Consider the following 16,405-nt stretch of genomic DNA (forward strand, 5'->3'; position numbering starts at 1 on the left):
ATTTCCTCACATTTTGCCATAGAGAAGTCAAGGAGAAAGCATTTATTCCAGCCAAGGAAGGTGGAAGTCGACTGGAGCTAGGCTCTGATAAATAGTACGCTGATGGCATTCAATTGCATGTCCATAAATTTCTATCTAAGAGTTGCATGGGAAATTGTTTACCACCGGGTGTAGGATGAAGACCTCCGGGAAAGACAAGGAATTATATAGGTTTATTATTCGCTGTACTCTGCAATGAAACATCTGTTGAGAGCGTGGAGAAGGATTTGTCATTATATTCACGGTACTCTTATCTACTGACAGACGAAGTCCAAAAATCAAAAGATGCTATCATTGAGGGATATGAAAAATATCCGAATTGGGAGACCGATTATAGCTTCGAAGAAACTGACGATGCAACGGGGGAGTGATCCTGCTGGAGAATTAAAACTTATTAGCTCACCTGCCCGAAGGGCAAATGAGCTTATGCCGTGGCGCGGCGTCCGTCGTCCGTCCGGCCGTCCGGCCGTCCGTCCGGCGTCAACTTTTCCATTCAAGCAACTTCTTCTCAATAACCAAAAGGCCCAGAGACCTAATATTGGGCCTGTAGCATGCTGGGGTGAAGGGCTACCAAGTTTGTTCAAATGAATAACGTTGACCTTCATTCAAGGTCACAGGGGTCAAAAAGGCTAAAATCTTTAAACGACTTCTTCTCAATAACCAAGAGTCCCAGGGAGTTGATATTAGGTCTGTAGCATGCTGGGGTGAAGGGCTACCAAGTTTGTTCAAATGAATGACCTTGACTTTCATTCAAGGTCACAGGGGTCAAATATGCTAAAAAAAAATTAAACGACTTCTTCTAAATAGCCAAAAGACCCAGGGACTTGATATTGGGTCTGAAGCATGCTGGGGTGAAGGGCTACCAAGTTTGTTCAAATGAATGACCTTGACCTTCATTCAAGGTCACAGGAGTCAAAAAGGCTTAAATTTTTAAACGACTTCTTCTCAATAACCAACAGATCCAGAGACCTAATATTTGGCCTGCAGCATGCTAGGGTGAAGGGCTCCCAAGTTTGTTCAAATGAATGACCTTGACCTTCATTCAAGGTCACAGGAGTCAAAAAGGCTAAAATCTTTGAACGACTTCTTCTCAATAACCAAGAGGCCCAGGGAGTTGATATTTGGCCTGTAGCATGCTGGGGTGAAGGGCTACCAAGTTTGTTTAAATGAATGACCTTGATCTTCATTCAAGGTCACAGGAGTCAAAAAGGCTAAAATCTTTAAATGACTTCTTCGCAATAACCAAGAGGCCCAGGGAGTTGATATTGGGTCTGTAGCATGCTGGGGTAAAGGGCTACCAAGTTTGTTGAAATGAATGACCTTGACCTTCATTCAAGGTCACAGGAGTCAAAAAGGCTAAAATCTTTAAACAACTTCTTCTCAATAACCAAGAGTCCCAGAGACCTAATATTTGGCCTGTAGCATGCTGGGGTGAAGGGCTCCCAAGTTTGTTCAAATGAATGACCTTGATCTTTATTCAAGGTCACAGGAGTCAAAAAGGCTGAAATCTTTAAACGACTTCTTCTCAATAACCAAGAGGCCCAGGGAGTTGATATTGGGTCTGTAGCATGCTGGGGTAAAGGGCTACCAAGTTTGTTCAAATGAATGACCTTGATCTTTATTCAAGGTCACAGGAGTCAAAAAGGCTAAAATCTTTAAACGACTTCTCAATAACCAACAGTCCCAGATACCTAATATTTGGCCTGTAGCATGCTGGGGTAAAGGGCTACCAAGTTTGTTCAAATGAATGACCTTGACCTTCATTCAAGGTCACTGGAGTCAAAAAGGCTAACATTTTAAAACGACTTCTTCTCAATAACCAAGAGTCCCAGGGAGTTTATATTGGGTCTGTAGCATGCTGCGGTAAAGGGTTACCAAGTTTGTTCAATTGAATGACCTTGACCTTCATTCAAGGTCACAGCGGTCAAAAAGGCTAAAATCTTTAAATGATTTCTTCTTAATAACCAAGAGGCCCAGGGAGTTGATATTGGGTCTGTAGCATGCTGGGGTGAAGGGCTACCTAGTTTGTTCAAATGAATGACCTTGACCTTCATTCAATGTCACAGGGACCAAACAGGCTAAAATCTTTAAACGACTTCTTCTCAATAACCAAGAGTCCCAGGGAGTTGATATTGGGTTTGTAGCATGCTGCGGTAAAGGGCTACCAAATTTGTTCAAATGAATGACCTTGACCTTCATTCAAGGTCACAGGAGTCAAAAAGGCTAAAATATTTAAACGACTTCTTCTTAATAACCAACAGTCCCAGAGACCTAATATTTGGCCTGTAGCATGCTGGGGTAAAGGGCTACCAAGTTTGTTCAAATGAATGACCTTGACCTTCATTCAAGGTCACTGGAGTCAAAAAGGCTAACATTTTAAAACGACTTCTTCTCAATAACCAAGAGTCCAAGGGAGTTTATATTGGGTCTGTAGCATGCTGCGGTAAAGGGTTACCAAGTTTGTTCAATTGAATGACCTTGACCTTCATTCAAGGTCACAGCGGTCAAAAAGGCTAAAATCTTTAAATGACTTCTTCTTAATAACCAAGAGGCCCAGGGAGTTGATATTGGGTCTGTAGCATGCTGGGGTGAAGGGCTACCTAGTTTGTTCAAATGAATGACCTTGACCTTCATTCAATGTCACAGGGACCAAACAGGCTAAAATCTTTAAACGACTTCTTCTCAATAACCAAGAGTCCCAGGGAGTTGATATTGGGTTTGTAGCATGCTGCGGTAAAGGGCTACCAAATTTGTTCAAATGAATGACCTTGACCTTCATTCAAGGTCACAGGAGTCAAAAAGGCTAAAATATTTAAACGACTTCTTCTCAATAACCAACAGTCCCAGAGACCTAATATTTGGCCTGTAGCATGCTGGGGTAAAGGGCTACCAAGTTTGTTCAAATGAATGACCTTGACCTTCATTCAAGGTCACTGGAGTCAAAAAGGCTAACATTTTAAAACGACTTCTTCTCAATAACCAAGAGTCCAAGGGAGTTTATATTGGGTCTGTAGCATGCTGCGGTAAAGGGTTACCAAGTTTGTTCAATTGAATGACTTTGACCTTCATTCAAGGTCACAGCGGTCAAAAAGGCTAAAAATTTTAACAACTTCTTCTCAATTACCAACAGTCCCAGAGACCTAATATTTGGCCTGTAGCATGCTGGGGTGAAGGGCTCGCAAGTTTGTTCAAATGAATGACCTTGATCTTCATTCAAGGTCACAGGAGTCAAAAAGGCTAAAATCTTTAAACGACTTCTTCTCAATAACCAAGAGTCCCAGGGAGTTGATATTAGGTCTGTAGCATGCATGGGTAAAGGGCTACCAAGTTTGTTGAAATGAATGACCTTGACCTTCATTCAAGGTCACAGGAGTCAAAAAGGCTGAAATCTTTAAACAACTTCTTCTCAATAACCAAGAGTCCCAGAGACCTAATATTTGGCCTGTAGCATGCTGGGGTGAAGGGCTACCAAGTTTGTTCAAATGAATGACCCTGACTCGCATTCAAGGTCACGTCGATCAAGTATGCTTAAATCTTTGAATGACTTTTAGTGAAAAGCCAAAGTGCAGAGAGACATTATTATATTGGTCCTGTAGCATGCTTTCAAATAACTGCAGGATCCATATATGAAAAGATCATTGCATTGCAGGTGAGCGATTTGGGCCCATTGGGCCCTTGTCTATGAAAGTAGTTCGGAATCATTGCCAAACGGGTTTCGTATTGTAAAGAAAGATATTTTCAGAGGAAATGAACGCTTAAGACCAGCTACATTTGTGTCAAAACTTAAGCGAAGCATCAATGCAAGGCTGAAGGAAGTAAACTTGTTAGAACTAAGGAATACCAAGAAGAGAAAAGGAGGTATTGACGTACATGTATCAGAAGAAAAATGGTCAAGAAAGAAAAGTTATCGCAAGAATAGATACCAGCTTCAGAAGAAAACAAACAAGGCCTCAAAGAATTCAGCAAACACAGTTCAGGTTCAAACACAAAACAAATTAGGCCTAACACCTGGCACCGCACCACCTCTTCATGAAAACAAGTACTTGTGTACACCAGTGATGAATGAAACCCGGTGACCAGAGAGTTGGTAAAAAGGACATGGCATCCCGAAGGACAACAAAACCCAACCGATCTGAAAATATCATAGCAAAACCCCGACAGAAGAGTAAAACCATCATTCTCTCGGAAAATGCTTCCCTATTTATAGACTGTGATCGTCAAAATGTGGCAATCAACACTGTTGAACTGCCTACATCTTTTAATAGGACGTTAAACCAATAAAACCAAACCAAAACAAGCCTACATCTAATGGCAACCGGTAATTTTGGAGATTCCAAGGCCGGGTAGTTGACAAGGTAAAGGAACAATCACTGCGTAAAAAGATCATTAGCCTGTATGGTGATTAGACAGATCAATTCAAACTATGGTTGAGGAGAAATGTAGTAATCCTATACCTGCCCACATCCGTACATTGAACGACCAAAGACGGGAATATTCTTAAGGTATGAATTATCAATATTGTTGTGTATCAGCAAATTAGTGTTACCCGCCCGGATTAACCGTACTGTTCCGGATGTCAGTATGTACCCTCTGTGATATATTGTGGGATACCGCACCTTTTAAATAAACCGCCATATTTGAAACACATGGTTGTTGTCTTGTATGCCAGGGACATAAACCCCAGAACATTACATTGGCGACGAGGTAAACTTGGAACATGACAGCGGCATTCGGCAAGATAGAAGCCTACGAGGAGTCGGGTGAAACAGGAGAGCATTACACGGAGCGTCTTGGTCAGAATTTTGTCGCGAATGACATTACTGAGGAAGCAGACGACGTGATCAAACGGCGAGCAATACTGCTTAGCGTATGTGGTCCACGAATCTACAAATTGTTGAGTGACCTGTTAGCTCCAGTTAAACCCAGTGAGAAATCATTCAAGGATTTGGTACAAATCGTGAAGGATCATTATGCACCCCGACCTTCGGAGATAGTGCAAAGATACAAAATCAACAACCGTTTCCGGAAGGAAGGCGAGTCGATCTCTGAATACATAGCTGCCCTGAAAAATCTATCTGAACATTGCGAATATGGTACTACACTTGAAATCATGATTCGCGATAGACTTGAAATCATGATTCGCGATAGACTTGTTTGCGGTGTAAACAATGACAGAATTTAGCGAATATGAAATAGCATTGTCTATGGAAACAGCTGCGAAAAATGTTATAGACTTGAATGGAGCACAGGGGCACGGATCGAGGTCCGATACACAGAACAATGTCAACAAAGTTTCGAATGATAATAATCGAGGAACACGCCACAATAGGAAAGGTCAAGGTCAGTCTAGAGGTCATGACCAAGGTCATCAAGGTCAACATAAGCCATGTTATAGGTGTGGGGGGAACCACGACCCCAAAGTATGCCGTTTCAAAGACAGTGAATGTTATTACTGTAAAAAGAAAGGACACATAAAGGAAAAATGTTTGAGTCGACAGCGAAACAAAGACACGGTTAAAGGTAAACAGCACAAATCACAAACAACACCAGTACACATGCTGCAGTCAACTACGGAAAACAGGAACGATGAACAGGACTATGTCTACTCAATGTACAACATAAATCAAGTTGGCAAATCTGACTGCTGTGAAGTGACACTACAGGTTAATGACAAGGCAGTGAAACTGGAAATAGACACGGGAGCTGTAGTCACCGTGATTTGGGATAACACGTTGGCGGAGATCAACAAAAAAGGTAAGTCAGTAAAGCTAAGAAATACTGCGGTGAAGTTAAAGACTTACACCGGTGAACCAATCCCAACCAGGGGTGAGAGTGATGTCTCAGTTGAATATGGAGACATTACAGGAACACTCACAGTGGTTGTCGTCAAGGGAGACTACCCCAGTCTACTTGGAAGGAATTGGCTTTCTCATGTAAAGTTAGATTGGAGCCAGATATTTCAAGTCAAGCAAGATCCACAAGAGAATCAGCTTGATAACATTTTGAGAAAACATGAGTCAGTGGTTAAGGATGGATTAGGTACAATCCGTGGAACCAAGGCCAAGTTATATGTGGACAACTCACAGAAGCCATTATATTTCAAGGCTAGACAAGTGCCTTATGCTCTAAGGGACAGAATAGAGCAGGCACTTGATCGCTTGGTATCAGAAGGAACTATATCACTCGTAGAATTTTCTGAATGGGCCACACTCATTGTACCCATTGTTAAGGGAGATGATAGCATTAGAATTTGCGGTGATTACAAAGTCACAGTCAACCGAGTCTCGAAACTCGACAACTATCCTATTCCGAAAACAGAAGATATCTACGCAGCATTGGGAGGTGGGTCACACTTCTCTAAACTGGACCTTAGTCAGGCCTACCAACAGCTTGAATTGGACACAGAATCTCAGGTGTACACGACAATAAGCACACACAAGGGTTTATTTAAGTACAATCGCCTACCCTATGGAGTATCATCTAGTCTAGGAATCTTTCAACAGGTCATGGAAAACTTACTACAGGGCATAGCGCATGTGGTAGTCAGAGTAGATGACATCTTGATATCGGGGAAGGATAAGCAGGATCATCTGAGAGACCTAGCTGCAGTACTTGATCGTTTGGATAAAGCAGGAGTAAGACTTAAAAAGACTAAATGTGTATTTCTGTCAGATGAAGTAGTTTAACTGGGACATAGGATCAACAGCATGGGGATACAACCCATAGCCGAAAAGGTACTGTGGTTTGGTTTGGTTTGGTTTGGTTTATTTTGTTTAACGTCCTATTAACAGCTAAGGTCATTTAAGGACGGCCTCCCGTGCGTGCGACATGCATGCGTGTGGTGAGTGCGTATGTGTTTTGGGAGGCTGCGGTATGTTCGTGTTAAGTCTTCTTGTGATAGGCCGGAACTTTTGCCGATTTATAGTGCTACCTCACTGAAGCATACTGCCGAAGACGCCCAGCAGCACACCCCACCCGGTCACATTATACTGACAACGGGCGAACCAGTCGTCCCACTCCGTGTATGCTGAGCGCTAAGAGGAGTAGCAACTACCATTTTTAGCTCACCTGCCCGAAGGGCAAGTGAGCTTATGCCGTGGCGTGGCGTCCGTCGTCCGTCCGTCGTCCGTCCGTCGTCCGGCCGTCCGGCCGTCCGTCCGGCGTCAACTTTTCCATTCAAGCAACTTCTTCTCAATAACCAAAAGGCCCAGAGACCTAATATTGGGCCTGTAGCATGCTGGGGTGAAGGGCTACCAAGTTTGTTCAAATGAATAACGTTGACCTTCATTCAAGGTCACAGGAGTCAAAAAGGCTAAAATCTTTAAACGACTTCTTCTCAATAACCAAGAGTCCCAGGGAGTTGATATTAGGTCTGTAGCATGCTGGGGTGAAGGGCTACCAAGTTTGTTCAAATGAATGACCTTGACTTTCATTCAAGGTCACAGGGGTCAAATATGCTAAAAAAAATTAAACGACTTCTTCTAAATAGCCAAAAGACCCAGGGACTTGATATTGGGTCGGTAGCATGCTGGGGTGAAGGGCTACCAAGTTTGTTCAAATGAATACCTTGACCTTCATTCAAGGTCACAGGAGTCAAAAAGGCTAAAATCTTTAAACGACTTCTTCTCAATAACCAACAAATCCAGAGACCTCATATTTGGCCTGCAGCATGCTAGGGTGAAGGGCTCCCAAGTTTGTTCAAATGAATGACCTTGACCTTCATTCAAGGTCACAGGAGTCAAAAAGGCTAAAATCTTTAAACGACTTCTTCTCAATAACCAAGAGGCCCAGGGAGTTGATATTGGGTCTGTAGCATGCTGGGGTGAAGGGCTACCAAGTTTGTTCAAATGAATGACCTTGACCTTCATTCAAGGTCACAGGAGTCAAAAAGGCTAAAATCTTTAAATGACTTCTTCTCAATAACCAAGAGGTCCAGGGAGTTGATATTAGGTCTGTAGCATGCTGGGTTAAAGGGCTACCAAGTTTGTTCAAATGAATGACCTTGACCTTCATTCAAGGTCACAGGAGTCAAAAAGGCTAAAATCTTTAAACAACTTCTCAATAACCAAGAGTCCCAGAGACCTAATATTTGGCCTGTAGCATGCTGGGGTGAAGGGCTCCCAAGTTTGTTCAAATGAATGACCTTGACCTTCATTCAAGGTCACAGGAGTCAAAAAGGCTAAAATCTTTAAATGACTTCTCAATAACCAAGAGGTCCGGGGAGTTGATATTAGGTCTGTAGCATGCTGGGTTAAAGGGCTATCAAGTTTGTTCAAATGAATGACCTTGACCTTCATTCAAGGTCACAGGAGTCAAAAAGGCTAAAATCTTTAAACAACTTCTTCTCAATAACCAAGAGTCCGAGAGACCTAATATTTGGCCTGTAGCATGCTGGGGTGAAGGGCTCCCAAGTTTGTTCAAATGAATGACCTTGATCTTCATTCAAGGTCACAGGAGTCAAAAAGGCTGAAATCTTTAAACGACTTCGTCTCAATAACCAAGAGTTCCAGGGAGTTGATATTGGGTTTGTAGCATGCTGCGGTAAAGGGCTACCAAATTTGTTCAAATGAATGACCTTGACCTTCATTCAAGGTCACAGGAGTCAAAAAGGCTAAAATCTTTAAACGACTTCTCAATAACCAACAGTCCCAGAGACCTAATATTTGGCCTGTAGCATGCTGGGGTAAAGGGCTACCAAGTTTGTTCAAATGAATGACCTTGACCTTCATTCAAGGTCACTGGAGTCAAAAAGGCTAAGATTTTAAAACGACTTCTTCTCAATAACCAAGAGTCCCAGGGAGTTGATATTGGGTCTGTAGCATGCTGCGGTAAAGGGTTACCAAGTTTGTTCAATTGAATGACCTGGACCTTCATTCAAGGTCACAGCGTTCAAAAAGGCTAAAACATTTTAACAACTTTTTCTCAATTACCAACAGTGCCAGAGACCTAATATTTGGCCTGTAGCATGCTGGGGTGAAGGGCTCGCAAGTTTGTTCAAATGAATGACCTTGATCTTCATTCAAGGTCACAGTAGTCAAAAAGGCTAAAATCTTTAAACGACTTCTTCTCAATAACCAAGAGTCCCAGGGAGTTGATATTAGGTCTGTAGCATGCTTGGGTAAAGGGCTACCAAGTTTGTTGAAATGAATGACCTTGACCTTCATTCAAGGTCACAGGAGTCAAAAAGGCTAAAATCTTGAAACGACTTCTCAATAACCAAGAGTCCCATGGAGTTAATATTGGGTCTGTAGCATGCTGGGGTAAAGGGCTACCAAGTTTGTTCAAATGAATGACCCTGACTCGCATTCAAGGTCACGTCGATCAAGTATGCTTAAATCTTTAAATGACTTTTAGTGAAAAGCCAAATTGCAGAGAGACATTATTATATTGGTCCTGTAGCATGCTTTCAAATAACTGCAGGATCCATATATGAAAAGATCACTGCATTGCAGGTGAGCGATTTGGGCCCATTGGGCCCTTGTTGAGATTAGTATACAATATGAACCAAAGATCTGTTCGACGAAGTTACAGTACATAACACAGCAAATGGAAAAGTATGCCTTTAAAAATCTGAGAGGCGTCGCTTTACTAGTCAATCTAGGACTGCCATGGCCAAGAAAACTCTGGACAAGGGAAAAGACAAAATGTTGAGGTCATATCGGAGCAACATTATGATTTCGGAGGCCTGAAATCTTGTCCAACAAAATCAGTTCTCGGAAAGGCCGTGAGTGAAAAATTATCAACGGAAATGGATCACAAGGACATCATCCAAGAAACGTTATCTTTAATGCATAGTTATATTGATGATGATGCCGACCCAACATACAGATATGCTGGTTACATTCAGTATGTTGCAGCTGTACTGTTCACCGTTATAATGTTTTCATAGGCTGAAATTGAGGCTAAACATGGCTAGGCCAGATCTGTGTATCGACTCTACAGAATGTCGGATCAAATCATTTCCGGACCAGAAGAGGCCTTACCTGTATTATATTGTTATCAAGCCAGAAGAGAATCTTCCTCCAGGTAGGGCGTAAGAATTGTACCAGCTGCCCCCATTGCATGATCGTAAGAGGCGACTTAATTTGTGAACAACTTTCTTGTTTCTAATGTCTCCCTTGACAATGCCTCACTTTTGGCCTTAAGTTGAGCGTTCGCCGCTGTGAGGAAGGCTTTGGGTTCTGTCCCCTAGCCGAGACATACCAGAGTCTTTAAAAATGGTAGTTGCTGCTCCTGCTTAGCGCTCAGCATATTAGGAGTGGGACGACTGGTTCGCCCGTTGTCAGTATAATGTGACCGGGTGGGGTGTGCTGCTGGGTGTCTTCGGCAGTATGCTTCAGTGAGGTAGCACTATAAATCGGCAAAAGTTCCGGCCTATCACAAGAAGACTTAACACGAACATACCGCAGCCTCCCAAAACACACATACGCACTCGCCACACGCATGCATGTCGCACGCACGGGAGGCCGTCCTTAATTGACCTTAGCTGTTAATAGGACGTTAAACAAAATAAACCAAACCAAATCCTCCAGTCACTGCCCTGCAGGTACGGCGTAAGAGGCGACTGAATTTGGGATCTTATCTTTTCTTTTCTTTCTTACAAACTTTTTTCTTCCTAATGTCTCCCTTGACAATGCCTCATTTTTGGCCTTTAGTTGAGCGTTCGCCCCCGTGAGGAAGGATTTGGGTTCTGTTCCCTGGCCGAGACATACCAGAGTCTTTAACAAGAGGCCCAGGGGCCTTAACGGTCATCTGACTCTAAATTAAAAACCTTATATAATTGTAGTATGTATTCTCTGTAGCAAGTATATAGTGGCGCCGTTTGCCATGGTGGCCATCTTGGATTTCTGACCGACCCAATAAATAACAACACTTGGTAAGGACCATCTCAGGATCATTTCTGGTTACAGTTACAGCTGAATTCCATTGGGGGAATTTGAGAAGAAGTTTAAAATAGGCATTGTTCAGGAAAACCATGATTGCACAATCATGTTACAAATGGCCACCATGGCTGCCAAGTCAATGATTTTACAAGGCAGAAAAATATTAACACTTTGTTGGCACTCCTTCCTTAAAATCCTCACCAATTTCCAACTCAATGGCACCAGTGGAACTGGAGAAGAAGTTTAAAATGTTTTTTCAAGATGGTTGCCATGGTGGCCATCTTGGATTTCTGGCCGACCCGATAAATAACAACACTTGGTAAGGGCCATCTCAGGATAATTTCTGGTAACTTAGGGCTGAATCCCACTGATGGAATTTGAGAAGAAGTTTGAAGTAGGTGTTGTTCAGGAAAACCATGATTGCGCAATCATGTTAAAAAATGGCCCCCATTGCTGCCATTTCAAAGTTTTTACGAGGCCGAAAAAATAACACTATGTTGGCTCGCCTTCCTTGACATCCTCACCTATTTCCAGCTCAATGGCACCAATGGAACTGGAGAAGAAGTTTAAAATGTGTTTTTCAAGATGGCGGCCACGGCGGCCATCTTGGATTTCGGTCCGACCCGAAAAATAACAACACTTGGTCGGCATCATATCAGGATCATTTCAGGCAAATTTCAGCCCAATAGCACTGGTGGAACTTGAGAAGAAGTTTAAAATGTGTTTTTCAAGATGGCGGCTATGGCGGCCATCTTGGATTTTGGACCGACCCAAAAAATAACAACACTTGGTCGGGATCATATCAGGATCATTTCAGGCAAGTTTCAGCTTAATAGCACTGGTGGAACTGGAGAAGAAGTTTAAAATGTGTTTTTCAAGATGGCGGCTATGGCGGCCATCTTGGATTTCGGACTGACCCGAAAAATAACAACACTTGGTCGGGATCATATCAGGATCATTTCAGGCAAGTTTCAGTTTAATAGCACTGGTGGAACTGGAGAAGAAGTTTAAAATGTGTTTTTCAAGATGGCGGCCACGGCGGCCATCTTGGATTTCGGTCCGACCCGAAAAATAACAACACTTGGTCGGCATCATATCAGGATCATTTCAGGCAAATTTCAGCCCAAAAGCACTGGTGGAACTTGAGAAGAAGTTTAAAATGTGTTTTTCAAGATGGCGGCTATGGCGGCCATCTTGGATTTTGGACCGACCCGAAAAATAACAACACTTGGTCAGGACCATCTCAGGATCATTTCAGGCAAGTTTCAGTTGAATAGCACTTGTGGAACTGGAGAAGAAGTTTAAAATGTGTTTTTCAAGATGGCGGCCACGGCGGCCATCTTGGATTTCGGACCGACCCGAAAAATAACAACACTTGGTCGGCATCATATCAGGATCATTTCAGGAAAATTTCAGCCCAATAGCACTGGTGGAACTTGAGAAGAAGTTTAAAATGTGTTTTTCAAGATGGCGGCTATGGCGGCCATCTTGGATTTCGGACCTACCCGAAAAATAACAACACTTGGTCAGGACCATCTCAGGATCATTTCAGGCAAGTTTCAGCTCAATAGCACTGGTGGAACATGAGAAGAAGTTTAAAATGTGTTTTCAAAATGGCGGCTATGGCGGCCATCTTGGATTTCGGACCTACCCGAAAAATAACAACACTTGGTCAGGACCATCTCAGGATCATTTCAGGCAAGTTTCAGCTCAATCCCACTGGTGGAACTTGAGAAGAAGTTTGAAATGTGAAAAGTTTACGCACGGCGGACGGCGCACGACGACGGACGAAGCATGATGACTATAGGTCATCTTGACCCTTCGGGTCAGATGACCTAAAAATGGTAGTTGCTACTCCTGCTTAGCGCTCAGCATATAAGGAGTGGGAGGACTGGTTCACCCGTTGTCAGTATAATGTGACCGGATGAGGTGTGCTGCTGGGTGTCTTCGGCAGTATGCTTCAGTGAGGTAGCACTATAAATCGGCAAAAGTTCCGGCCTATCACAGGGAGACTTTCAACACGAACATACCGCAGCCTCCCGAAACACACATACGCACTCACCACATACATGCATGTCGCACGCACGGGAGGCCGTCCTTAAATGACCTTAGCTGTTGATAGGACGTTAAACAAAATAAACCAAACCAAATCCTCAAATTCACAATCGCTGATATGATAACTACAGACCAGATAAAACCCTCCATTATACATTTCCTCACATTTTGCAATAGAGCAGTCAAGGAGAAAGCAAAATCATTCCAGCCAAGGAAGGTGGAAGTCGACTGGAGCTGGGCTCTGATAAATAGTACGCTGATAGATTTCAATTGCATGTCCATAAAATTCTATCTAAAAGTTGCATCGGAAATTGTTCACCACCGGGTGCAGGATGAAGACTTAACTGTACTTCACATATGCATAGCCCACATGACCAAGACCTTCTGTAAACACGCACACCGAGCCTCCGGGAAAGACAAGGAATTATATAGGTTTATAATGAAGGCATTCGCTGTACTCTCCAATGAAACATCTGTTGAGAGCGTGGAGAAGGATTTGTCATTATATTCACGGTACTCTTATCTACTGACGATACAGACGATGTCCAAAAAACGAAAGATTACAGCTCCTTGAGAAATATGAAAAATATCCGGATTGGGAGACCGATTACAGCTTCGAAGAAACTGACGATGCAACGGAGGAGTGGTCCAGCTGAAGAATTAAAATGTATCCATAGCCGAGTCATGGACTTGGGAGAAAAATGGCTGAACGGATAAAAACAGATCTTTATGGATGCATCAACGAACGCCAACTTTCCAATAGTTTCTACTGTCCAGATATAGTAGATGTTCTGATAAAGAGATTCTTTCCCATTTATCCATTATTGAGCGGTCTACTCCTAGGCTCACTTAGTCGCTATGAAAGTAGTTTGGAATCATTGCCAAGCGAAAGACAGGATTCAGAAACAAACGAATCACGGGACCAGAGGCTTGGTTTCGTATTGTAAAGAAAGATATTTTCAGAGGAAAGGAACGCTTAAGACCAGCTACATTTGTGTCAAAACTTAAGCGAAGCATAAATGCAAGAAAAAAGAAAGTTGTTCAGAAATATCTCAAATTTAGTCGCCTCTTACGATCATGCAATGGGGGCAGCAGGTACAATTCTTACATGTACGCCCTACCTGCAGGGCAGCCCCATCGATGTACCGGTGGATAATTTTGACCAATAGTTTTACTCTTCTGTCGGGGGTTTTGCTGTGATATTTTCAGATCGGTTAGGTTTTGTTGTCCTTCGGGATGCCTTGTCCTTTTTACCAACTCTCTGGTCACCGGATTTCATCACTTGTGTTTTTGGACACATTCCGGAAATTGTAACATCCGGTTACGTAAGATACCGTGCTGCTGTGGGGTTAATCACTTTTCGTACGGGTGTCAGCAGGGTAAGTTGTGTTGACTTTTAATCTGTGAAATTATTTTGTAAACCGTCGCCAATCCTTTCCTAAATTTGATATTAGCTTGTCTGCTGGATAATATCTGCCTCTATCGTAGATGTATTTTTATTTTCACCGGTATTATTTTGATGTATTTTCGATGTATAGAACCTTGTTTACTTTGGGTCTCGGGCGCCGGTGTCATGTCGGAAGTCAGGTTGTTGCTTGAAGGAATTATTCCGTTTTGAGAGCATTCACGGAGTGGCTAGTGAATATTTCCGCCTCTCGGGCTGTTTCTATACCGGTAAGGCGAGGGATGCTTGTTGGAAACCTCGTAAGTAGATACATGCACGGGAGAAAAGACGGATAGTTAGCAAATGTTGTAGTCTGACCGGACATGCCACGTGCTTGAGACTCTGGGGATTTATTTTATAAAAAAAAAAAAAAAAAAAAAAAATTATATGTGATTAAACGGTGGTTGGCATATGATTTAGGCTAGATCTTTATAAATGTAAAACCCTCACTGTGCCTCACGGGTATTATTTTGGTACTTTTGTTATTTTTACACATGTTAATAAATTGTTGAACTTTATAACACCTAATTGTCACTTCTTGTAGCGTAGGATATTTATCGTATTCATTGTACAGCTAATAGGTTATTTGTTATTTTTTTCATGTAAAATCCTGTGTTGCTGGCACCCCCCTGACCTGGAGGAGGGAACCACTGAAGAGGACCCAGGCCCCTGTGACCATATGAAGCTCCAACACTTGACCGCGGTTGACCTGCACGGACATAGACACTTCCAGATATACCATGATCATGACCTTAGACAGCACATGGCGATTGATTTATCGATGGTGCATGTGTAGCAGAACCACATGGAAATTGCATACAAACTTTTGCAAAATACCTTGGATGGCCGCCAGGGTTGAGCTGTATGATGGTGGATGTGAACACAGGACATTGGGGTAGTCAACCTCGCCCCGCCCCCTGGTTGACAGTGATCCCCTACCGCGCAGTGCTATATACATATGTCGGGGAAATCAATCCGAAAGAACTTTCGTAAATATACAGAAGGTACATTTGTTCGTGTGTGCATATATGTTGTTCGAGTGAAATTGTTCGCATGGGTAGGCAACGTGGGCAGGGACCTGGAGGACACTCCAGTCGACCCCTGGAATCCATTCCCTTCCCCAGGAGGTGTGTCATGACCAGTGACACTAAATTGACAGTGGTAACATGGAGAGAAAGTGTATTGAGGTGAATTGTTACATTAGGGAGATGAGGAAGATTTAATTTGAATTAGGGGGAGGGGACATGAACTCAGTCAGGGTATTATAGGTTAGGTTGTTCTTCTTAGCTAGTTCACCGGTTTGGAGTTGTCCCTTCTGTGGCTAGCGTTGATATGTTTGGTTTGGTTTTTAGGTCATCTGACCCGAAGGGTCAGGATGACCTATAGCCATCATGCTTCGTCCGTCGTCGTCCGCCGTGCGCCGTCCGCCGTCCGTAAACTTTTCACATTTTAAACTTCTTCTCAAGTTCCAGATAGAGCTGAAACTTGCCAGAAATCATCCTAAGATGGTTCTGACCAAGTGTTGTTATTTTTCGTGTCCATCTGAAATCCAAGATGGCCACCATAGCCGCCATCTTGAAAACACATTTTAAACTTCTTCTCAAGTTCCACCAGTGCTATTGAACTGAAACTTGCCTGAAATGATCCTGGGATGACCCCGACCAAGTGTTGTTGTTTCTTGAGCCAATTTGAAATCCAAGATGGCCGCCATAGCCGCCATCTTGAAAAAGACATTTTAAACTTCTTCTCAAGTTCCACCAGTGCTGTTGAGCTGAAACTTGCCTAAAATGATCCTGAGATGATCCCTACCAAGTGTTGTTATTTTTTGGGCCGATCCGAAATCCAAGATGGCCGCCATAGCCGCCATCTTGAAAAAGACATTTTAAACTTCTTCTCAAGTTCCACCAGTGCTGTTGAGCTGAAACTTGCCTAAAATGATCCTGAGATGATCCCTACCAGGTGTTGTTATTTTTTGGGCCGATCC

At 42.9% G+C, this 16,405-nt stretch overlaps 1 protein-coding gene across 1 annotated transcript; it reads left to right on the top strand.

Annotated features, from left to right (window-relative positions):
- The first annotated feature begins 5,243 nt into the window (after positions 1 to 5,243).
- On the top strand, positions 5,244 to 6,725 carry LOC117320870 (uncharacterized protein K02A2.6-like). The gene has a single exon (XM_033875353.1). The coding sequence runs from the start codon at positions 5,244 to 5,246 to the stop codon at positions 6,723 to 6,725; it is 1,482 nt and encodes a 493-aa protein (XP_033731244.1).
- Positions 6,726 to 16,405: the final 9,680 nt, after the last annotated feature.

Source organism: Pecten maximus, unplaced genomic scaffold (genome assembly GCF_902652985.1).
Source record: "Pecten maximus unplaced genomic scaffold, xPecMax1.1, whole genome shotgun sequence".
Classification (NCBI taxonomy): domain Eukaryota; kingdom Metazoa; phylum Mollusca; class Bivalvia; order Pectinida; family Pectinidae; genus Pecten; species Pecten maximus.